This window comes from Dendrobates tinctorius, unplaced genomic scaffold, assembly GCF_039654945.1.
Source record: "Dendrobates tinctorius isolate UK_male_01 unplaced genomic scaffold, ASM3965494v1 ptg000166l, whole genome shotgun sequence".
In the NCBI taxonomy this organism is placed as follows: Eukaryota; Metazoa; Chordata; class Amphibia; order Anura; family Dendrobatidae; genus Dendrobates; species Dendrobates tinctorius.
The window spans coordinates 968,606-992,110 of NW_027361833.1; the positions used below are offsets into that span (position 1 = coordinate 968,606).

A 23,505-nucleotide genomic window follows, 5' to 3' on the forward strand; every position below is an offset into this window, starting at 1 on the left:
GATAAAAAACATTTTAGCGGTAAAAATTTAATTATTTTTTCTTTACCACTCAACGGCATAAAATTTTATGGAACAGCTGTGGTGTCAGTATGTTCACTGCAGAACTATATGAATTAATTTAGGTGAGTAGGTTGTAAAATGAGGTCACTTATGGGGGATTCTGCTGTTCTGGCACCTCAGGGGCTCTGAAAACCATTCCAGCGAAATCTGCTTTCCAATATAGCTCTCTTTCCCTTCTGAGCTTCCCACTGTGGCTGAAATGTAGCTTCTGATCACATATGGGGTGTTGGCATGGGGTAAATTTTCTCCTTTTACCCTTGTGAAAATAAAAAATTTGGGATAAAATAGTATTTTTGTGGGAAAAATGTGTTTTTTAATTTTTGCAAATCCAAACTATAAAATTCTGTGAAGCCCTTGTTCAAGATAAATTCCTTGAGGGGTCTAGTTTCCAAAATGGGGTCACTTGTGGGGAGTTTCCACTGTTTAGGCACCTCAGGTGCTCCCCAAATGCGTCATGGTGTCCACTATCGATTCCAGCCAACTTTGCATTCTGAAAGTTTAATGATTCTCCTTCCCTTCCCAGCCTTCCCATGCTCCCAGACAGTAATTTTCCACCACATAAGGGGTATCAGCATACTCAGGAGAAATTGCACAGTAAATTTTGTGGTAAATTTTTTCTTCTACCCTTGTGAAAATAAAAAAAAAATTAGGGCTAAAATGGCATTTTTGTGGGAAAAATGTTTGTTTTTTTATTTTCGCAGCTCAACATTTTAAAATTCTGGGAGTTCAAGGTACTCACTACACATCTAGATAAATTTCTTGAGGGGTCTAGTTTGCAAAATGGGGTCAGTTGTGGGGGGTTTCCACTGTTTGGGCACCTCAGGGGATCTCCAAACATGATATGGCGTCTGCTATTGATTCCCGCCAATTTTGCATTTCAAAAGTCAAATGGTGCTCCTTTCCTTCCCAGCTCTGCCGTGCTCCCAGACAGTAGTTTTCCACTACATATGGGGTGTCACCGTACTCAGGAGAAATCACATAACAAACTTAATAGTGCAATTTCTCCTGTTACGTTTGTGAAAATGCTAAATTTGTGGCTAAAGTTAAATTTTTGTGGGAAAAAGTAAAACTTTCATTTTTTCCTTTCACATTGCTTTAGTTCCTGTGAAGCACCTGAATGGTTAATAAACTTCTTGAAAGTGGTTTTGAGCAGTTTAAGGGGTGCAGTTTTTAGATTGGTGTCAATTTTAGGTATTTTCTGTCATATAGGTGCCTCAAACTCACATCAAATGGTATGTGGTCCCTAAAAATATTGGTTTTGTAAATTTTGTTGGAAAATTTTGAAATTTCTGATCAACTTTTAACTCCTCTAACTTGCTAACAAAAAATTATGTTTCAAAAATTGTGCTGATGTAGACATGTGGGCAATATTATTTATTAACTATTTTGTGTGAAATAACACTCTGGTTTAAGGGCATAAAAATGAAAAGTTTGAAAATTGAGAAATTTTAATTTTTTTTGTTGCCAAATTTCCAACATTTAAATAAATAAAAGCAAGTTATATTGTACAAATTTTACCACTGTCATGAAGTACACTATGTTTCAGAATCCGTGGGAGCCGTTGAAGTGTTTCAAAGTTATTATCTCATAAAGTGACGGTGGTCAGAATTGAAAAAATGTGCCTGATTATGAAGGCAAAAACAGGCTCTGGCATGAAAGGGTTAAAATATGGAGTCAGATTATCAATTATTCCCTAAAACAGGGGTGGGGAACCTACGGCCTGCAGTGGCTTTTCATGCGGCCCGCGGGTAGGTCCCTGGAGTCCCCAATGCTCGGGCGGCAGCTGTATCCTGTCAGCTGCCGGCCCTTTAACCCCCAAGTGCACGGGCACGCAGCGTTCATTACAAAATGCTGCCTGCCCTGCACATGATGATGACGTCATCTGGGTGGGCGGGGTTAGCGTCTGGGTGAGCGGGACTAGCGCCCAATGCTCTCCCGTCCACATGTCCCGGAAGAAGAGATGCTGCCAGAGAGTCAGCGATCTCTGTGAGTTCGTGCCCGCAGCTCTGTGCCTTCCTGGGGATCTGTGCCCTCCAGCTCTGTGCCCCCCGTGATCTCTGTGCCCCCAGCTATGTTTCCACATGTGATCTGTGCCCCCCACCTATTTATACCCCGTGATCTGTGCCCCCAGCTATGTTTCCACATGTGATCTGTGCCCCCCACCTATATATACCCCGTGATCTGTGTCCTCCAGCTATGTTTCCACATGTGATCTGTACCCCCCACCTATATATACCCCCTGTGATCTGTGCCCTCCATCTATGTGCCCCCCAGCTGTTTCCCCATGTGATAGCTATGCCTCCTGTGATCTGTGCCCTCCAGCTATATGCCCCCCGTGATCTCTGTGCCCCCAGCTATGTGCAACCCTGTGATATCTGTGGCTCCCAGCTTTGTGCCCCATCTTATCTATGTGCCCACCTGCTATGTACCTCCTGTGATGTTTGTGCTCCCATGTGCCTCCTGTGATCTGTCACCCAAAGCTATGTGCACCTCTGTGATCTTCGTGTCACCCCTCTGTGATCTGTCCCCCCCCCGGTGATCTATGAGCCTCCCCGACGATCCCTGTCCCCCCAGTGATATATATCCCCCCACAGCTGCTGCATTTACCCCGAAAGTGCTGTATATCCCCCCGAGTACTGTATATCCTACCACCTGTGATATATATAGCCCCCAGTGATGGAGAAGCAGCTCCAGCCGTCACATTAAGGGTGAGTTACCGTAATTAATTGTTTGACTAAATATACCGGGGTAATTTTCAGGCTATGTACCCACGTATGCAGAAAATTTCAGCATGAAAACCGGACTCCTTCCCAGAAAACGCTCGTTTTTTTCCGCACGTCCACAGTCTCATAGAAAATAGCTAGAAATGCGGATTTTTCAGCAAAATTTATGAGCATGCTGCGTTTTTTACCGTGATGCGTTCTTTCGCGGAAAAAAACGCATCAATATGCACAGAAAGTACGGAATTCATTAAAATGAATGGGATACTTCTTTTAAGCATTTTTTGAGCATTTCTGCTGGTAAAAAAACGCAAAAAAAACGCTTACGTGGGAGCACAGCCTCAAGGTGATCATTTTTGTGTGGCCTTCGAATCATGGTAGAAATTTCCAAATGGCCCCCGGATGGAAAAAGGTTCCCCACCCCTGCCCTAAAATGTAGAGGACTGATGAGTATAGACACTGTAGTATGTAGAAGGAGACTAAGCTACACCAGTCTAACCATTTATATTCTACATTGGTGCAATAGGGCATAAAAATACTGATCTTCATTAGAAGATCAGCAGGTGCGTATAGAGATCCGATCTCTGAGGGCTGCTACTGCGCAGGCGCGCGCTGCACCATCTTGGAGGAGGAATTTTTTTCTTATACAGCAAGATAGTGCCGCCGGCGCCTGCGCAATAGTGGCTATTGGATCTTTATACATACACCGATAGCTGCTACTGCGCAGGCTCAGTGTGCGCCATTTTCACATTTTTTTTTGTACATGTTCAATAACATCAAGAAAAGTTATTACTAGGACACTAAACATGTGATTATGCTGCATGGTGCCAGCCATGGCGCCTGCTCTTTAGAATATTTTTTTTCTTCAGTATGTACATGTATTCATTATGTAAACTAGTGGGAAAGTCAGTGAGGGATTAGTGACCTGTCAGAAGCCATACAGATAACTAGCTAATCAGAGCACCACATAAAGACACCCCCACAGGCCGCCCCTGAGCACGAGCATATCATTAGCTCAAAACTGAAAATAAAGATTAAACAACAACCACAAGACGGATTTCATTAACCAAGGTATCATTTTAATCAGTATTACGGTGGCGACCTGACAGTGTCTGTAGGTTACTGTGCACAATCCTGATGACACCTTCCATTTAACATAACTGTCATCTTTTTCTTTATTTCCACTAATGAGGAAATGCCCACTCTTTATTTATTCTACCTTTTTCAGACTGCTTAGATGAAGAACCACGTTATCGATATCAGGCATACGCTGGGGAGACTGTATACTTCCAGTGTAATTTGACATCCAATAGTTCAGAAAAAACAGTTCAGTGGTTTTTACAAAAACCAGACAAAAGTCTCAAAGAAGTGAAAAGCAGCAAGGATCTGAATGTCATTGAATCAACCCTTCAGATTTCCCCTTTGGAAGAACATCACTCTGGGACATACATATGCAGGTAAGCAATTTGAGTAATATGATAATTTTAATCCCTTTCTGATGTCAAGAGTAATAGTACGCCGTCCTCCCTTTGATGTGAGCTTAGGCAGTGAGCCCACAGCTTTCCCGGGACATGTCAGCTGTTTTGAACAGCTGACATGTACCTGGAATAGCCGCGGGTGGATTCGCGTTCCACCCGCGGCTATTAACCTGTTAAATGCCGCTGTCAAACTCTGACAGAGGCATATAACTCGCGCTTCAGTCCATCGGGCAGGAAATCTGCCCACCGATGACCCCAGTTACGTGATCGCGGATCACTGGTTCGTTGGCATGACAACCAGAGGTCTCCTGGAGATCTCTATGGTTGTCACTGCTGGCTTGCTGTGAGCGTCACCCGGTGGGCGGCACTCATAGCAAGTGTGTAAATCTGCTATATAGAGGCAATCTGATAATCGCCTCTATGTAGCAAAGCTGATTGGGTTATGGCAGCTTCTAGTCTCCCATGGAGACTATTGAAGCATGCCAAAAGAAAAAAAAATTGTTTTTAAAAATATAAAAAAATAAAAAATATAAAAGTTCAAATCACTCCCCCTTCTGCCCTATTCAAAATAAACCAGAAAAAAAAATCAAGCATACACATATTTGGTATCGCTGCGTTCAGAATCGCCTGATCTTTCTATAAAAAAAGATTAATCTGATCGCTAAATGGCGTAGCGAGAAAAAATGTCAAAACTCTTGGTTGCTGCGACACTGCATTAAAATGCAATAACGGGCGATCATAACATCGTATCTGCACCAAAATGGTATCATTAAAAACATCAGCTCAGCACGCAAAAAATAAACCCTCACCTAACCCGAGAGCACAAAAAAAGCAGACGCTACGGGTATCAAAAAATGACGCAGTTTTTTTTTTTTAACAAACTTTTGAATTTTTTTTCACCACTTACGTTAAAAAGAACCTAGACATGTTTGGGGTCTATGAACTCATAATGACCTGGAGAATCATAATGGCAGGTCAGTTTTAGCATTTAGTGAACCTAGTAGATAGTGAGGAAACACTTAGCTAACCTAAATTAATTCAAGTCTCCAGGTCCAGATGAATTACACCCCAGAATACTGAAGGAGATAGCAGAAGAAATTTTTGAACCCTTCTCCATAATCTTTGAAAATTCTTGGAGAACAGGAGAAGTCCCAGAAGACTGGAGAAGAGCAAACGTTGTTCCTATCTTCAAAAAGGGGAAGAAGGTGGACCCAGGCAACTATAGGCCAGTGAGTCTGACTACTATACCAGGAAAGATCTTTAAACAAATTATTATACAACATGTATGTAAGTACTTGGATAAGAATGAAGTGATTAAACAGAGTCAGCATGGGTTTGTAACTAATAAGTCATGTCAGACTAACTTAATTTCCTTCTATGACAGAATCACTGATTGGGTGGATCAGGGAAATGCTGTAGATATAGTATATCTTGACTAGAGTTGAGCGATACCAGCCGATACTTGAAAATATCGGATCGGAATGGATCGGCCGATCTTAAAAAAAAGTATCGGTATCGCCGATTCCGATACCGGGAACCAATGCAAGTCAATGGGGCCAAAATATCGGAATTAAAAAAACCCCTTTCTTTCCTTGTAGGTTAATTCTACATGAAGAAAAACAACTAAGAATAATGTAGAATGTATTGTGGGAGGTGGAGGAAACAATAAAGCCATAGAGGTTTAGCCCAATCAAATGGAATAGCAGGAATTAAACTTTTTTTTAAAGACGTTAGGAGTTACAAAGATATTGACTATGTTAGCCTCATTTATATTTTGCCAGACATGTATGTCTTCTTCTTCTTTCTTCTTTCTTCTTCTTTCTTATTCTTCTTCCTTTTTTTACCTTCTTCTTCTTCTTCTTATTCCTTTTTTTTACATTCTTCTTCTTCTTCCTTTTTTTACATTCTTCTACTTCCTTTTTTAACATTCTTCTTCTTATTCCTTTTTTTACATTCTTCTTCTTCTTCCTTTTTTTAAATTCTTCTACTTCCTTTTTTTACATTCTTCTTCTTCCTTTTCTTACATTCTTCATATTCTTCTTATTCAACAATTATTATTCTACATATTCAACTTCTTCATCTTCTTCCTATTCTTCTTCATCATATTCTTATTTGTGTCAGGCATTCCTGTAGTTGTTATCTAGAAAAGTTAGAAGTTTACACCTTCCGTTCTGCCTGTCACAAAAGATTTACAACAGGATTTGTCCGCGTTCAGTTTGGCCTGCAGCAGCAGGCCTTTTCCAGGGGCACCACGAGGAGGAACGGACTCACCCCCATACACTGCTTAGTTTTCTTCTGCTTATAAATAAGATAATATCATTTGCTCAGAGTATTAGTCTTATGCTTAATGTTCTTCTGCTTTGTTTTTTTATGCTTCTTTGTCTTCTCTCTCTTGTTGTTCTGCATCTTGGTGGTTGTCTTCCTGTTCTTTGTCCTCTTGAACCAGCTGACGGTACTGGCATCCGGAGGGGCAGCAGAAGGAACAAGAGCCAATGGCACTACCGAGGACCAGCTGACGGTGCTGGAACGCGGTTACTCAGCAGGAGGTACCTGTGCTACAAAGCACTACCAAGGACCAGCAGACGTTGCTGGAACTCGGATACCGAGATGGAGGCACCTAGGCCAAAGGCTTTGCCGAGAACCAGCTGACGGTGCTGGAACCCGGATGGGTAGCATAAGCTGCAAGAGCAAATGGAAATAGCGAGGACCAGCTGACAGTGCTGGCACCCGGAGGGGCAGCAGAAGGAATAAGAGCCAATGGCACAACCGAGGACCAGCTGACGGTGCTGGAACACGGTTACTAAGCAGGAGGTACCTGTGCTACAAAGCACTACCAAGGACCAGCAGACGTTGCCGGAACTCGGATACCGAGATGGAGGCACCTAGGCCAAAGGCTCTGCCGAGAACCAGCTGACGGTGCTGGAACCTGGATGGGTAGCATAAGCTGCAAGAGCAAATGGAAATAGCGAGGACCAGCTGACAGTGCTGGCACCCGGAGGGGCAGCAGAAGGAATAAGAGCCAATGGCACAACCGAGGACCAGCTGATGGTGCTGGAACCCGGTTACTAAGCAGGAGGTACCTGTGCTACAAAGCACTACCAAGGACCAGCAGACGTTGCCGGAACTCGGATACCGAGATGGAGGCACCTAGGCCAAAGGCTCTGCCGAGAACCAGCTGACGGTGCTGGAACCCGGATGGGTAGCATAAGCAGCAAGAGCAAATGGAAATAGCGAGGACCAGCTGACAGTGCTGGCACCCGGAGGGGCAGCAGAAGGAATAAGAGCCAATGGCACAACCGAGGACCAGCTGATGGTGCTGGAACCCGGTTACTAAGCAGGAGGTACCTGTGCTACAAAGCACTACCAAGGACCAGCAGACGTTGCCGGAACTCGGATACCGAGATGGAGGCACCTAGGCCAAAGGCTCTGCCGAGAACCAGCTGACGGTGCTGGAACCCAGAGGGGCAGCTGAAGTTACCCCTGAAAAGCAAAGTTGGCATGCCGCAAGCTGGCCGCAGTTACCGAATCACACAGTCCTACAGGGGGTGCTTGTCCTACTGGCACTACGGAACAAGCCTTTCTTACCAGAACCCGCAGTCCACATAGGAAGCACCTAAACTGCTGGCACCCTAGCCTCGGCTAACCCAACCGCAACACGACATGGCAACTTGGGGTGGCAAACTGACATTGACACTTCCCGGAAACAGCAGGCAGGGCTGGAACCAAGCTGGGCAGGAGGGAGTACCCGTGCCAAAGTCAGTTATGAGCAGCAACTGGCGATGTTGGAGCCCAGGGACAAGCACTTAGCAGGCTGAGGCCTGATGTGCTGTCAATTGGGAGGCAGCAGGACAGATTGCCATCAAAACAGCAGGGGAACAGCTGACGTTACTGAACCCCACAAACACAGGAGCTAGTGTTTTACTCTGTGAAGACGGCACTTCCGAGCTACAACTGGCTGTGTTGAAGCCCAGGGACAAGCACGGAGCAGGCTGAGGCTGCATTGAAGAAATTTTAAGATCGGTTGTAGACTTCTACTAATTTTAACCAAGCTCCACTTAGGCCTGTGGCTTCACTGATTTTCGTATTTCCCCTGTCCTCCAACCCCGCCAGTTACAGCTCCGAAGTGGCGTCTGCACAATCCACACTTGTTCCTGTGTTACAGGTGTTTAGTCCGGTCAGTTAATCCCCTGATGTGTGTCCGGCAATGTCGCCTGCTCTGTCCACATTCCCATAACTAGTGCAGGCGACATTGCCGGACACACATCAGGGGATTAACTGACCGGACTGAACACCTGTAACACAGGAACAAGTGTGGATTGTGCAGACGCCACTTCGGAGCTGTAACTGGCGGGGTTGGAGGACAGGGGAAATACGAGAGACAGTGGAGCCACAGGCCTAATTGGAGCACGGTTAAAAATCAGTAGTAGTAGGACTGTGTAGGCAGCAGGAGACTTTGCCATCCACACAGCAGGGGATCAGCTAGCGTTACTGAACCCCACTGAGACACGGGAGCAAGTGTCTCTTTCCGTGTGGACGGCACTTCCGAGCTACAACTGGCTGTGTTGAAGCCCAGGAAATAGGAGGGTGTAGGCAGAGGCCTACTGTCTTTGGAATGCGGAGACAGCAGGAGAGACTGCCATCCACACAGCAGGGGAACAGCTGACGTTACTGAACCCCACTGAGACACGGGAGCAAGTGTCTCTTTCCGTGTGGACGGCACTTCCGAGCTACAACTGGCTGTGTTGAAGCCCAGGAAATAGGAGGGTGTAGGCAGAGGCCTACTGTCTTTGGAATGCGGAGACAGCAGGAGAGACTGCCATCCACACAGCAGGGGAACAGCTGACGTTACTGAACCCCACTGAGACACGGCAGCAAGTGTCTCTTTCCGTGTGGACGGCACTTCCGAGCTACAACTGGCTGTGTTGAAGCCCAGGGACAAGCACGGAGCAGGCTGAGGCTGCATTGAAGAAATTTTAAGATCGGTTGTAGACTTCTACTACTTTTAACCAAGCTCCACTTAGGTCTGTGGCTTCACTGATTTTCGTATTTCCCCTGTCCTCCAACCCCGCCAGTTACAGCTCCGAAGTGGCGTCTGCACAATCCAAACTTGTTCCTGTGTTACAGGTGTTCAGTCCGGTCAGTTAATCCCCTGATGTGTGTCCGGCAATGTCGCCTGCTCTGTCCACATTCCCATAACTAGTTATGGGAATGTGGACAGAGCAGGCGACATTGCCGGACACACATCAGGGGATTAACTGACCGGACTGAACACCTGTAACACAGGAACAAGTGTGGATTGTGCAGACGCCACTTCGGAGCTGTAACTGGCAGGGTTGGAGGACAGGGGAAATACGAGAGACAGTGGAGCCACAGGCCTAATTGGAGCACGGTTAAAAATCAGTAGTAGTAGGACTGTGTAGGCAGCAGGAGACTTTGCCATCCACACAGCAGGGGATCAGCTAGCGTTACTGAACCCCACTGAGACACGGGAGCAAGTGTCTCTTTCCGTGTGGACGGCACTTCCGAGCTACAACTGGCTGTGTTGAAGCCCAGGAAATAGGAGGATGTAGGCAGAGGCCTACTGTCTTTGGAATGCGGAGACAGCAGGAGAGACTGCCATCCACACAGCAGGGGAACAGCTGACGTTACTGAACCCCACTGAGACACGGCAGCAAGTGTCTCTTTCCGTGTGGACGGCACTTCCGAGCTACAACTGGCTGTGTTGAAGCCCAGGAAATAGGAGGGTGTAGGCAGAGGCCTACTGTCTTTGGAATGCGGAGACAGCAGGAGAGACTGCCATCCACACAGCAGGGGAACAGCTGACGTTACTAAACCTCACTGAGACACGGGAGCAAGTGTCTCTTTCCGTGTGGACAGCACTTCCGAGCTACAACTGGCTGTGTTGAAGCCCAGGAAATAGGAGGGTGTAGGCAGAGGCCTACTGTCTTTGGAATGCGGAGACAGCAGGAGAGACTGCCATCTCCACAGCAGGGGAACAGCTGGCAGTGCTGAACCCCACTAACACTTGAACGAATGTGTTTGGCTCTGTGGAGACGACACTTCTGAACACCAACTGACGCTGTTTGAGCCCAGGATTAGGCGAGGAGCAGGCTGGGGCCTGTTGCTTTTGGCAGGTGAAGGCAGCAGGAGACTTGCCATCTCCACAGCAGGGGAACAGCTGGCAGTGCTGAACCCCACTAACACTTGAACGAATGTGTTTGGCTCTGTGGAGACGACACTTCTGAACACCAACTGACGCTGTTGGAGCCCAGGATTAGGCGAGGAGCAGGCTGGGGCCTGTTGCTTTTGGCAGGTGAAGGCAGCAGGAGACTTGCCATCTCCACAGCAGGGGAACAGCTGGCAGTGCTGAACCCCACTAACACTTGAACGAATGTGTTTGGCTCTGTGGAGACGACACTTCTGAACACCAACTGACGCTGTTGGAGCCCAGGATTACGGATGCCGCATGCAGAGGCCAATGGGCAGCGGTTTTTATGGAGGTTGTTGACTACTACTGATTCTAACCATGCTCCACTTAGGCCTCTGGCTCCACTGTCTCTACTATTTACCCTGGCCTCCAACCCCGCCAGCTACATCTCTGAAGTGGTGTCAGCACAATCTACACTTGTTCCTGTGTTACTGGTGCTCAGTCCCGTCAGTTGATCCCCTGATGTTTGTCCGGCAAGTTCGCCAGCTCTGTCCTCATTCCCACTACTGGTTATGGGAATGTGGACAGAGCAGGAGACCTTGCCGGACACACATCAGGGGATAAACTGATGGGACTGAGCCACAGGAACACAGGAACAAGTGTAGATTGTGCTGACGCCACTTCAGAGATGTAGATGGCGGGGTTGGAGGCCAGGGGAAATAGTAGAGACAGTGGAGCCAGAGACCTAAGTTGGGCACGGTTAAAAATCAGTAGTGGTTTGAATGTTGATGGAGCTGGTGACTTTGCCGTCCACACAGCAGGGGATCAGCTGGCGTTACTGAACCCCACTAACACAGGAGCTAGTGTGTTTCTCTGTGCAGACGACACATCTGAGCGACAACTGGCTGTGTTGAAGCACAGGGATTATAGTTCAGGTGGTAGAAAAATGAACACACCAGCAGACCTGGATACAGTTGCCAACCACTAATTTAGTCTGTAAGAGGAATGGCAAAGTCTTTGAGATCCAGGCCTTGTTCATTTTCAGAAAAGTCAGCCGGTCAACATTATTGGAAGATAGTCGCGTGCGACGGTCTGTTAGTACACCACCTGCAGCACTAAAGACGCGTTCCGATAATACACTGGCAGCAGGGCAAGCCAGCACCTCCAATGCATACTGGCTAAGCTCTGGCCATGTATCCAGCTTAGAGACCCAAAACTTGAAGGGGGAAGAGCCATCTGGGAGTACAGTGACAGGGCAAGACATGTAGTCTGACACCATCTGACAGAAGCGTTGCCTCCTGCTGACTCGAGGCGTCGCTGATGGTGTAGACAATTGTGGTGGACACACAAAACTTTGCCACATTTGGGCCATAGTGGTCTTGCCTTGTGCTGCGGCGCTGCCTCTGCTCCCTCTTTGTGCAGAGTTTCTTCCACTGCCTCGACGCACAGAGCTGCTTTGTAAAGCACTAGCAACAATGCTGTCGGGTGGAATGGAAAACATTATGGACTGCACCAGTGACTCTTCGTACTCCCGCAGTTTACGCTCCCGGTTCAACGTTGGTATGAGCCTTTGTACGCTGTCCCGGTAGCGAGGATCTAGGAGGGTGTACACCCAATAATCAGCCGAGACGAGAATGTGGGCGATGCGGCGGTCGTTTCTCAGGCACTGCAGCATGAAATCAACCATGTGCTGCAGACTCCCAACTGCCAAAGAACTGCTGTCCCCTGTTTGAGGCGTGACCTCGGCCTGCTCTGCATCACTCCACCCTCGCTGTACATACTGAGTAGAGGTTTGTGTACCTCCCTCCTCTGGAGAGATGTCTTCCTCCTCCATCGACTCCTCCTCATCCTCCTCACAAAGTGTCCCCTGCCTAGGCCTTTGTGAGGAAACACGTAGCGCAGACTGTCCAGAAGCAGATGGCATTTGGGACTCCTCATCCTCCACCTCTTCCAAAACCTCCTCCCTTAGTGCTTGCAGTGTTTTTTGAAGCAGGCAGATAAGGGGGACAGTCATGCTGACTAGTGCATCATCTGCACTCGCCATCCGCGTGGATTCATCGAAGGCACGCAAAACGAGGCAGATGTCCTTCATAGAGGCCCACTCAATGGTGCTGAAGTGTGAATGGCGCACAGTGCGACTTGTTTGCGCCTGATGCAGCTGGTACTCCATGACTGCTGCCTGCTGCTCACACAACCGCTCCAACATATGTAACGTTGAATTCCACCGGGTGGGTAGGTCACATATGATGCGATGTTCCGGAAGGCCAAATCGTCGCTGCAGAGCAGCGAGGCGCGATCTTGCCGTGCTGGAACGCCGCAAGTGAGCGCACTCTATGCGGACCTTGTGCAACAGTGCATCAAGATCCGGATAGTCCCTCAGAAAGCTCTGCACGACCAAGTTAAGCACATGTGCCAGACATGGGATGTGTGTGAGGTTGCCTAGGCCAAGAGCTGCCACCAGATTTCGGCCATTGTCACACACTGCCAAGCCCGGCTGGAGATTCGCTGGCCCAAACCACACATCGCTCTCCTGCTTGATAGCATTCCAGAGCTCCTGCGCTGTGTGGCTTCGATTCCCCAAAGAAATTAATTTGAGTACAGCCTGTTGACGTTTGGCCACGGCTGTGCTCATATCGGTCGTAACAGGCTCCTGCTCTGCTGTTTCTGAGGAACTTGAGTAGGAGGAGGAGTCTATGTGTACAGACTGGAGTCCTGCAATCCGTGGCGTTGGAAGAACACGTACAGCGCCACTCTCCAGATCTGTACCCGGCTCCACAACATTGACCCAGTGGGCAGTGAGGGAAAGGTATCGTCCCTGTCCATGGTTACTGGTCCACGCATCGGTGGTCAGGTGGACCTTGCTACTAACAGCGTTTAGTAGCGCATGTTTTATTTTGCCCTCAACATGTTTCTGCAGGGCAGGGATGGCTCGCCTGCTGAAATAAAAGCGGCTGGGCACGTTGTATTGGGGGACTGCCAATGCCATTAAGTCCCGGAAGGTGTCAGTGTCCACCAGCCTGAATGACAGCATTTCAACTGCCAGAAGTTTGGCAATGCCAGCATTCAGAGACTGTGCTCGGGGATGGTTTGCCGAGTAAGGGCGCCTTTTATCCCATGCCTGTGCTACCGATGACTGTGATGGATGGGAACGTGCTGCTATGGGTGGAATCTGACAGGGTCTCCGGACAACAGTGGCAGAGGTTCTTCCTTGGCGATCCTGTGAGGAAGCCGAACCAGCAGTGTGTGAGCTGGAGGAAGAGGCCCCAACACGAACTGAAGAGGTGGTAGGTGGTGCTGTACGTTGGCCTACATCTTCAGGGTGTATCTGCAACTCCAACTCGTGCTTGGTGCGCACATGTTTCCACATATTTGTGGTATTGAGGTTGCTGACATTTCTCCCTCTTTTGACTTTCTGATGACACAGCTTGCATTTGACAAATCAAATGTCATCTGCAACTGTGTCAAAAAAGGACCACGCACTGCAAGTCTTGGGAGCGCCCGTTTTGCCTTTGGAATGAGGAATGCTCCTAACGGGTGCCGAAGTGGAGGGTACAGGCAACCAAGTCTTCCCCCTCCCTCTGCCTCCTGTTTTGGCCGGTAGGGGAATCTCTTCCTCCGAGCTGCTCCCACCACCTTCCTGTTCCTCACGCCATGATGGGTCAAGGACCTCATCATCTTCCCTCCCCTCTTCAAACAGCTGCTTCTCCGGGGTTGTCTCGCCAGCACCGTACGCACCAGAAAGTGGCAACTGAGTCTCGTCATCATCTGATGCGTACTGAGGTGTGCTGACCATAGGCACTGGCCCACTCGCCTCTTCAGATTCAGAGGGACAAAGAAGTTGCGCATCACTGCATACTCCCTCTTCTTCACATTCAGGAATGCTGCTTGGCTGGCCCCCTCTTTCCAAGCCAACAGATTCCGAGAACAGAAGTAGAGACTGTGATGGCTCCTGTCCATGTCTCTCTGACTGCCTGGGCACTTTGGCAGGTGGTGAAGAGACAGATGGTTGCTCTTCGGTGCTCTGGTCCTGAGAGGCTGTGGAAGTAATTGAAGTCGATGCGTTAGCTGCCATCCATCCGACAACGGCTTCAATTTGTTCCTCCCGCAGCAGTGGGGTACGTTGAGGTCCTACAAAGCTGTGCATAAAGGACTGTTGCCTGCTAAAACTGGGGGATGCTGATCCACTGGTGCCCGCAGCAGGCCCAGAATCCCCATGTCCTCTACCTGCAGAATCCCCACGTCCTCTCCCTGCAGAATCCCCACGTCCTCTCCCTGCTGAAACTCCACGCCCATGCCCACGCGCCTTACTCCCTGCCTTCTTCATCTTGCCAGACTGCTTAAGATAGGCAGAAAAGTACAAAGGGGGGCCTTATTGTGCTTATTCCTGAACAGCTGGTTACAGGTACAAGAAACACTAATTTTATGAAGTGTGTGTGTGGACTACACTTTAATAGGAGCTGATGTGGCCTACACAAGTTCCAAATGTAGTGTTTGGTGAACTTTTTTGTGGTTTCTTTGTTGGAAACAAACTCAAAGTATGTGAACAAAGAATTGAAACTGATAGTATAACCAACTTTTTGGAGCTATTACAATGCAGGCAGGTAACCTACAATGCAAAAGATGAGGCTCCAAAAAAATTGGGTAATACTAATCTGGCTGCGCCGGCAGGGCACAAGCCAGAAAAAAAGGCTCCTCTATCTACTCCTATATAGTGTTTGCAACAAACCAATGTTGATGGATACGGATGGATGCACACTAATAGGAGAAGAAAAAATGAGCTGCACTCAAAGACAAATATGTGTGAGGCAGTGACGCACGTTGAGCGTCCTACAACCAGACGTAGCTGCAGGACACTCTACTCAGCGTGAGCTGCACTCACACACAGTCAGAGACCTCAGACAGCCGTGAACAGTGCAGCTAAGTGGGCACTGGCACGCTGCAGAAAGGCTCCGCTGTGTACTCCTATATAGTGTTTGCAACCACCGTAGATGGAGACGGATGGATGCACACTAATAGAAGAAAAAATGAGCTGCACTCAAATAAAAATATGTGTGAGGCACTGACGCACGCTGAGCGTCCTACAACCAGACGTAGCTGCAGGACACACTACTCAGCGTGAGCTGCACTGACACACAGTCAAAGACCTCTCAGACAGCCGTGAACAGTGCAGCAAAGTGGACACTAGCACTGAAAGGCTGCAGAAAGGCTCCGCTGTCTACTACTAGTGTTTGCAACCAACGTATATGGATACGGATGGAAGCACACTAGATTGAAATTATGTAAAAAATGCAGCTCAAAAATTAAAAGATGTATGAGGCAGCAGTGAGGCACGCTGGGCAGCCTACAACCTGACGTGGCTGCAGGACCCACTCCACAGCGTGAGCTGCACTCACACAGCCCTTGCAGACTGCTGTGAACACTGCTGCTAGGGCAAAGAAGGCTACAGTGGTGGTTTATGTAGCCTGGGTAAAGCACTAGATGTTTGGTGGAATCGCTATTTCTAACTGTCCCTCACAGTCTTCTACAGCAGCCTGTCCCTAACTGAATTCACAGCAGAGTGAACCAGAAATGGCGGCTGCGGTGGCTTTTATAGTGCATCATGACATCATTTCGGCAGCCAATCACAGCCATGCCAATAGTTAACATGCCTACATGCCTAACAGGATGTGCCCACACTTCGGAGGATTCCCATTGACTTAATCAAAGCAAGCAGGCTCATAACATGATGGGAACTTCCGATTCCGGTATCCGATATGACAAAAGTATCGGAAGTCAGTATCGGAATTCCGATACCGCTAATATCAGCCGATACCCGATACTTGCGGTATCGGAATGCTCAACACTAATCTTGATTTCTGCAAAGCATTTGACAGAGTATCTCACACAATCCTTATTGAAAAAATGGCTATGTATGGAATGGACAAGGCAACTGTTAGGTGGATTCATAACTGGCTTAGTGATCGGACCCAAAGAGTGGTTGTAAATGGCTGCACATCCAGTTGGAAGAATGTCTCAAGTGGGGTACCACAGGGCTCTGTCCTGGGCCCTGTATTGTTCAACATCTTTATCAACGATTTAGATAAAGGAATTGAGGGTAAACTGATTACATTTGCTGATGACACAAAGCTAGGAGGGATAGCTAATACTAGAGAAGAGAGAGGATTCAAAAAGATATAAACAAACTGGAGCAGTGGGCAGCAACTAACAGAATGGATTTTAACAGGGAAAAATGCAAAGTACTACATCTGGGCAATAAAAATGAAAAAAACATATACAGAATGGGAGGAATAGGGCTAAGCGACAGCACATGTGAATAAGACTTGGGTATACTAATAGATCACAGACTGAATATGAGTCAACAGTGTGATGCAGCAACAAAAAAGGCAAATGCAATTTTAGGATGTATTAACAGAAGCATACAGTCTAGATCACGTGAAGTCATTATTGCCCTCTACTCCTCTTTAGTCAGACCTCATCTGGAATACTGTGTCCAGCTTTGGGCGCCACATTTAATAAGACACCAACAAACTGGAACAAGTTCAGAAAAGAGCGACCAGAATAGTGACTGGTCTGCAAACCCTGTCTTATGAGGAAACGTTGCAGGATTTGGGAATGTTTAGCTTGCAGAAGAGAAGACTGAGAGGAGACTTAATAGCTGTCTACAAATATCTCAAGGGCTGTCACATTGTAGAAGGATCATCTTTATTCTCCTTTGCACACGGAAAGACTAGAAGCAATGGGATGAAACTGAATGGGAGGAGACACAGATTAGATATTGGAAAAAAGTTTTTGACAGTTAGAGTGATCAATGAGTGGAACAGGCTGCCAGGAGAGATGGTGAGTTTTCTTTCAATAAAAGTCTTCAAACAGAGGCTGGACAGACATCTGTCTGAGATGATTTAGCAAATCCTGCTTTGAGCAGGGGGTTGGACCAGATGGCCCAGGAGATCCTTTCCAACTCTTCGATTCTATGATTCTAGTAAAAAAGCCGAATAAAAAACATTTGTGGGATTGCACTTTTTTTTGCAATTTCACCACACTTGGATTTTTTTTCCCATTTTCTAGTACACGACATGGTTAAACCAATGGTATTGTTCAAAAGTAAAACTCATCTCGCAAAAAACTAGCCCTTAAATAGTGCATTGACTGAAAAATATTAACGTTATTGCTCTGGGAAAAAGGGAAGTGAGAAACGAAAAACCAATAAAAGCTCCGGGCATTAAGGGGTTAAAGAATGTTTTAAAACAAACATTATAAAGGAAAATGTCAAAATGACATGAAGACAGACAAGAAGGGGAAGTATGTAGAGCTATTAGTTTAGAGAGATGTGTATTTACCTCTCTTGAGCAATCTGGAGTGTCTAACATTTTTGTTTAATATTTCCCTGATTGATTAACTTATGTTTTATTTGTCAGCTACTCATTTTTTCCTGCTTTCTTAATACAGAAGGAGGAATCTCTGCATGAAAATGAGAGTACATGCCACAGAAAGGAAAAACTGTGAAAATTATGGTCCTAAAAGATTTTTTTTTACAACTACTGACAAAATGTCTATGTCATGTCCGTCACTAAATTGTCACCTGGGAAAGAATGTAAGAAATGTTACATGGTACAAGGTGAGTTGTATTTATTTTCTCCTACCTGGCACAGATGGAATCACACCTATACTACTATACTACTAATACTACATAAATTGTTAAAAATAAAAAGTAAAAAAACCCATAAAGATCCCAGATTCATGTCATAATAACAGACTTACTATATACACATCGAGGATGTCCAAGCTGGATTTCATTAGAAAAAGAAGCACAAAAAAAGAAGGAAAAGGGCACCTTTACTTTTTTGGTATTTGTGGTAGGATAGCTTATGGAATTTTACTACAACTTTCTGAAAACTGCCCCCATGTTTCTAAATCAAGGAGTTAATAATTCTCAAAAGGAAATGATGTTCTACTTGTGGAAGAGTTTATAAATCCACCCTGTAATAACAGAGAGACTTTTCACATATGGTAATTCATTTTTATCCACAAAAAAAGCTGTTGCAAAAAAATGATAAATTTGCTTTCAGAAAAAAATATTGACAAAAGTTAACTTTTTGATCCTGTAATTTATAATTTGCTCAAATGACGTTATTGTTACTTTTATTTCAGACTTTAAATTTTTCCTCTGTTACCTCTGAAAACCGATTTTCTCTAAACATAAACAATAATGAGATCCAATTTTCTAAAATCTACGTACATGATGCTGGAATTTACACATGTGATTATGTTTTATATATGCATGGGAAAGAATGGATAATGAGAGCAACTATTCAAGTTTCAGTTGATGGTAAGTCTTCCCTACTATTACACACTGTACATAATGTTTTATGATTGGCAATAATAGGAAAAAAGTCAGCTCTAAAGAATAGTACATATGTTCCAGCATGAGAGAAGCTCAACAGAGAGTAGTTCACATTGATCAGACGGAAACTTTATGCTGCGTCAGACAAATATTGATCATTAGTAAGTAAAATGATTCAAGGATTCAGATAGGATACTGAATAGGTTGGGAGACCAGTCCAGAATAATTATGAGGCTAGGGTCACACGACCATATTTTCTATCATCTGAGACAATTGGTCTGATTATACTAATCGCATTCTGATCAGAGTTTGATCAGAGTATGATCACAGTGTGCTGATTTTCTCAGATGTTGAGAAGATTGAAACTAAACTTCTCCATCTTCTCCATTCTGTCTGTCATCAGAGTGTTGCCCGATATTTTCCACTATCTCATTGACTTGCATGGCCAAGTGCGATCCAAATATTGGATGCAAATCATGCATGTGGAGATTTTTCTTCCTCGGACAGACTCTATCTGAGGCAAAATTAGGACAAGTGCACTGCCCAAAAGAATAACGTTGGTCTGAGAGCGATCCGAGGTTCTGTCGGATCACACTAGGAATGAAAATACAGTTGTCTGCACAAGCTCTTACGCTTAAAAGATGGGCCCCATTTATGAAAATCCAGGGCGCAGTTTGTGTTGAAAAGAAAAAATCACTTTCATCTCTGCCCCAGGTCCAGCATTGAGTCTCAGACGCTGCTGTTGGTGTCTGTTATTGGCTGCAAAATTTGTGTTCTGTTAACAGCGTGGAAGTCAATCAATGAGCTCTGTCTCTCTAGACGCAATACCATGCTTAGAGCCTTTGAGCTCCCTGATTAGCTGCTAGGCTGTCAATGTGATGCTAATGCAACAGCCAATAACAGACATTGGGAGCAGCAGCAGAGACTCAGCAATTGGCCTGGAGAGGGTGAGACACTGCTTTATTATCAAAAACTGCGCCCAAGGACTGGCATGTTCTGAAAGGAAATAACCCATTTAAAGAACTGTGCCATTTTCAGCAGCATTTGCACAGTTTACCTCTTGTTTCTAGACAGCATATGGGATACTAATCAGCTTTGAAAGTAGTGCAATATTGTAACGCACATGGTTTTGGAACCACTGTGCCGTCAACCGAGGAGAGCCTTGACTCACGCTACTAGGTGAACACCTGTCTCTTCGCTAGAGCCCCGGATAGTGTGGTTAGGTTTGACTCCAGATGGATGTCAGATGCTACTCCAGGACAGACCTTGGACACAAGGTAGCTGTGGCCTAAACGGGTAGGATGCTGGAATGGCCTAGAAAGGGATCCTCTACTGATCAGTAAGCCTGACATGATGCCATTATTGAGTTGTTGGTGGGTAAAAGGAGGTTCTTCCGTCTCTAGTATAGCGGCCATGGACTGCTAGGGTCCTGCAAATGTTTTTGCTCAACTGCATTTAGTATACTTTCAATTGCCTAGTAACTTTGTGTACATACAGGATGATCAAGGTTTTTTGTGCAACATGCTTATCTTTTTATTGCAGTCTCAGATACACGACAACCCCCACAAATTTCGGGTCCGTCTAATGGGACCAAAATAGAAGCAGAACTTGGTAAGATTTTTACAGTTTATTATTTTACTCGTATTTGCGTTTAGTAGTAATACAGATGGAGTTAGTGAGGGCAGTTTTTGTATTGACATTATACTACTGTTACTATAGTATATTTATTTATCTATTAATTAAAGGTAACCTGACAGCAGAATTTATTTCTCAAAGGTACAAGGAGGGCTTGATCATTAATTCCTCCTTCAGTAGGTTTAAAATTGATATTTAATGTGGGCATGGTGTACCTGGACAAGTCTGGGAGTGCTGACAATCATTCCAACAGCGCACTGGTATCACACCCACAGCAGAGTGAATGACATCCCAGAATGTGTACGGAAAAAGACTTTCACTTTACAATCTTGTTGGTTGCTATGTCTCCCAATGCTTTGTCAAGGCCTTTTAACACATACAAAAATTCCTGCTAATAGCGCTGAATAATCTTTTTATTAGGAATTTACTGGGACATTTATGCCACTGAGCACAGCTAAATCTTACAGCCAGTACTTCAGCTAATGAACATTCACAATTCTTATGCTGTCGATTCACTTTTTTTTCATCAGGAAAGCCCTTTAAATTAACCTGTCGAGTTATTTTTGGATATGAAAGATCTTTTAATCCAGTAATCAAATGGACAGTTTTGTACCCTGAAATAAAAAAGCGTTCTGCCCATATTGGAGGACGTGAACTTTGGTAAGTGAATAACATTCCATTTTCCTTATAACTTTGTCTATGTGCTAGAGTCTAAATCAGCAATTATATCACTTGCAAGTCATAGGAAAAAGTGATGAAAGTGGGAAGGGGGTTTAATGGTTATGGATCCCAGCCAGAGCTGCAGTCTGTCAAATCTTACAACTCATTAGCTTAGTTCTCTTACACCATATTTTTTTTACATTATTTAAATCCAGGAATTTAAACCTGCTTAAAGAAGTTATCTTAGGAGGACATACATTTATGGTATAGTCACAGGATATCCCATGAATATCTAATAGATGAGGATCCCACTTCAAGGACTGTCATTTATCTCTGGAACAGAGATTCATTGAACATGAACAGTTCTCTGTCTTACAGCTATGGGAGATCCAGCGCACTTACAATAGCTTTTTAATGTTGTCATTATACTCATGCTGCCTGTGTAATGGCAGCACGGTGGCTCAGTGGATAGCACTGCAGCGCTGAAGTCTTGGGTTCGAATCCCGCCAAGGACAACATCTGCAAGGAGACATCTGCAAGGAGTTTGTATGTTCGCCCCATATTTGCATGGGTTTCTTCAGGGTTCTCAAGTTTCCTCCCACATTCCAAATACATACTGAAAGGAAATTTAGATTGTGAGCCCCATCCGGGACTGTGATGATAATGTGTGCAAACTGTAAAGCACTGTGGAATATGTTAGCGCTGTATAAAAATAAAGATTATTATTATTATGTAAGTAGGGGACAGAGGCTGTCATATCCCCCTCTTTGGACAGTATTCACATTAAATGTGTGCGGTTTCATAGTGTTTATGACTATTAACCTCTTCCCGACCGCCCACTGTAGATAAACGTTGGCGCTTGCTGGGCTTTGTGCAGCGCCGACGTTTATCTACTGTCGGCGGTTTTGTGCCCCCCGGGACCCCCACATACCTTACAACGCAGGGATCCCGGTGCACAATGCATGCTGGGACCCCCGACGTCATCGAGACCTGATTGGTTCAGGTCCCGATGACGTCAGCGTCACAGCAGCCAATGGGAGCGATCGCTGGGAAAGCTGCTTGTTTCCCGGCGATCTCACTCATTGTAACGCGGCTTCTCCTCTGATCTAACACTGACAGATGATCAGAGGTGAAGCAGCGTTACTGTGTGACTAGATCGCTGCCTGGCACAGCTGATCCAGGCAGCGATCTTGTCACACAGTAACGCTGCTTCACCTCTGATCATCTGTCATTGTGAGATCAGAGGAGAAGTCGCGTTATTATGTGCCAGGCAGCAATCTTGTCACATAGTAACGCTGCTTCACCTCTGATCATCTGTCAGTGTGAGATCAGAGGAGAAGTGGCGTTACTATGAGTCAGATCGCAGGGCAGCGATCTTGTCACAAAAATAAAAAAGTAAAGAAAAAAAAAGCAGGTACACAGGTTAGGGCAAGGGCTAGGGCTAGGGTTAGGGTTAGGGTTAGGGCTAGGGTTAGGGCTAGGGTTAGGGTTAGGGCTAGGGTTAGGGCTAGGGCTGGGATTAAGGTTATGGGTGTGTTGGTGTTAGGTTTGTGGTTAGGGTTATGGTTAGGGCTGAGATTAGGGTTAGGGGTGTGTTTGGGTTAGGGTTGGAATTAGAATTGGGGGTTTCCACTGTTTAGGTACATCAGGGGCTCTGTAAATGCAATATGACGCCCGCAGACCATTCCATCAAAGTCTGCATTTCAGAACGTCACTACTTCCCTTCCGAGCCCCACCGTGTGCCCAAACAGTAGTTTTCTCCCACATATGGGGTACCAGCGTAGTCAGGACAAATTGGACAACAACTCTTAGGGTCCAATTTCTCCTGTTACCCTTGTGAAAATAAAAATTGGGGGCTAAAATATCATTTTTGTGGAAAAAAAATGATTTTTTTATTTTCACGCCTCTACATTATAAATTTTACTGAAACACTTGGGGGTTCACAGTGCTCACCACACATCTAGATAAGTTCCTTGGGGGGTATAGTTTCCAAAATGGGGTCACTTGTGGGGGGTTTCCACTGTTTAGGTACATCAGGGGCTCTCCAAATGCGACATGGCATCCGATCTCAATTCCAGCCAATTCTGCATTGAAAAAGTCAAACGGCACTCCTTCCGTTCTGAGCTCTGCCGTGTGCTCAAACAGTGGTTTAGCCCCACATACGGGGTATTGGCGTATTCGGGAGAAATTGCACAAAAAATTTTGTGGTTCATTTTCTCTTTTTACACTTGTGAAAATAAAAAAAAATGGTTTTGAAGTAAAATGTTTGTGAAAAAAAGTTAAATGTTTATTTTTTCCTTCCATATTCCATTCATTCATGTGAAGCACCTGAAGGGTTAATAAACTTCTTGAATGTGGTTTTGAGTACATTGAGAGGTGCAGTTTTTAGAATGGTGTCACTTTAGGGTATTTTCTGTCATATTGACCCCCCAAACTCACTTCAAATGTGAGTTGGTCCCTAAA

The 23,505-nt window shown here is 45.7% G+C and overlaps 1 protein-coding gene across 1 annotated transcript in view; it reads left to right on the top strand.

The window, feature by feature from the left end:
* IL18RAP (interleukin 18 receptor accessory protein) overlaps positions 1 to 23,505 on the top strand; it is a 60,221-nt gene that overhangs the window by 17,576 nt on the left and 19,140 nt on the right. The window contains exons 2-6 of the mRNA XM_073550647.1: positions 4,009 to 4,237; positions 17,853 to 18,021; positions 18,555 to 18,732; positions 20,290 to 20,358; positions 20,913 to 21,042. Of these exons, the coding sequence (XP_073406748.1) occupies positions 4,009 to 4,237; positions 17,853 to 18,021; positions 18,555 to 18,732; positions 20,290 to 20,358; positions 20,913 to 21,042 (775 nt within the window). The remainder of the gene's footprint in view (positions 1 to 4,008; positions 4,238 to 17,852; positions 18,022 to 18,554; positions 18,733 to 20,289; positions 20,359 to 20,912; positions 21,043 to 23,505) is intronic.